The sequence below is a fragment of the Plasmodium reichenowi genome, assembly GCF_001601855.1.
Source record: "Plasmodium reichenowi strain SY57 chromosome Unknown, whole genome shotgun sequence".
Lineage (NCBI taxonomy): Eukaryota > Apicomplexa > Aconoidasida > Haemosporida > Plasmodiidae > Plasmodium > Plasmodium reichenowi.
In genome coordinates, this window is record NW_017962487.1 from 1 (window position 1) to 552 (window position 552).

At 21.0% G+C, this 552-nt stretch overlaps 1 protein-coding gene across 1 annotated transcript; it reads left to right on the forward strand.

Annotated features, from left to right (window-relative positions):
- Nucleotides 1-261, forward strand: PRSY57_0027400 (rifin; the record flags this gene model as incomplete). The annotated part of the gene is made up of 1 exon (XM_020114331.1): nucleotides 1-261. A coding segment is annotated over one exon (261 nt), but the record flags the coding sequence as incomplete, so codon positions are not given.
- Between the last annotated feature and the right edge of the window lie 291 nt (nucleotides 262-552).

The window sequence follows — 552 nt, forward strand, 5'->3', positions numbered from 1 at the left end:
ACAAGAATTGTTGGAGAAGCTGTGGAGAAAGCTTATAAAGTAACTACTGAGTTTACTGCAACTGAAATGGAAACACTTGAAGCTGTTGAACTTGCAGAAATAACAACTAAAAGCACACAGTTGTACAGTGCAATTGGTTACTCCGTCCTTGCCATATTAATTATAGTTTTAATTATGGTAATTATTTATTTAATTTTACGTTATCGACGAAAAAAAAAAATGAAGAAAAAAGCCGAATACACAAAATTATTAAAAGAATAGATATGTGTCTGATATTCTTGATAGATAGTTTTGTGTATACATTACATTTAATTTAATGTAAATGTTTTTTTTTTTTATATATTTATTACATTTTTATAAATAATTTTTTTTGTTACCATCGTATTTATTTATTAGTTATTGTATTAATTATTTATTGATTATTATCTTTTTTTTTAAAGACCTTTTTATTTTAATAAATAATGTATTTGTTAATTTATTTTAATTACTTCTTATATATATATATATATATATATACTACATATAATTATATGAAATATTCTAAGAACATAA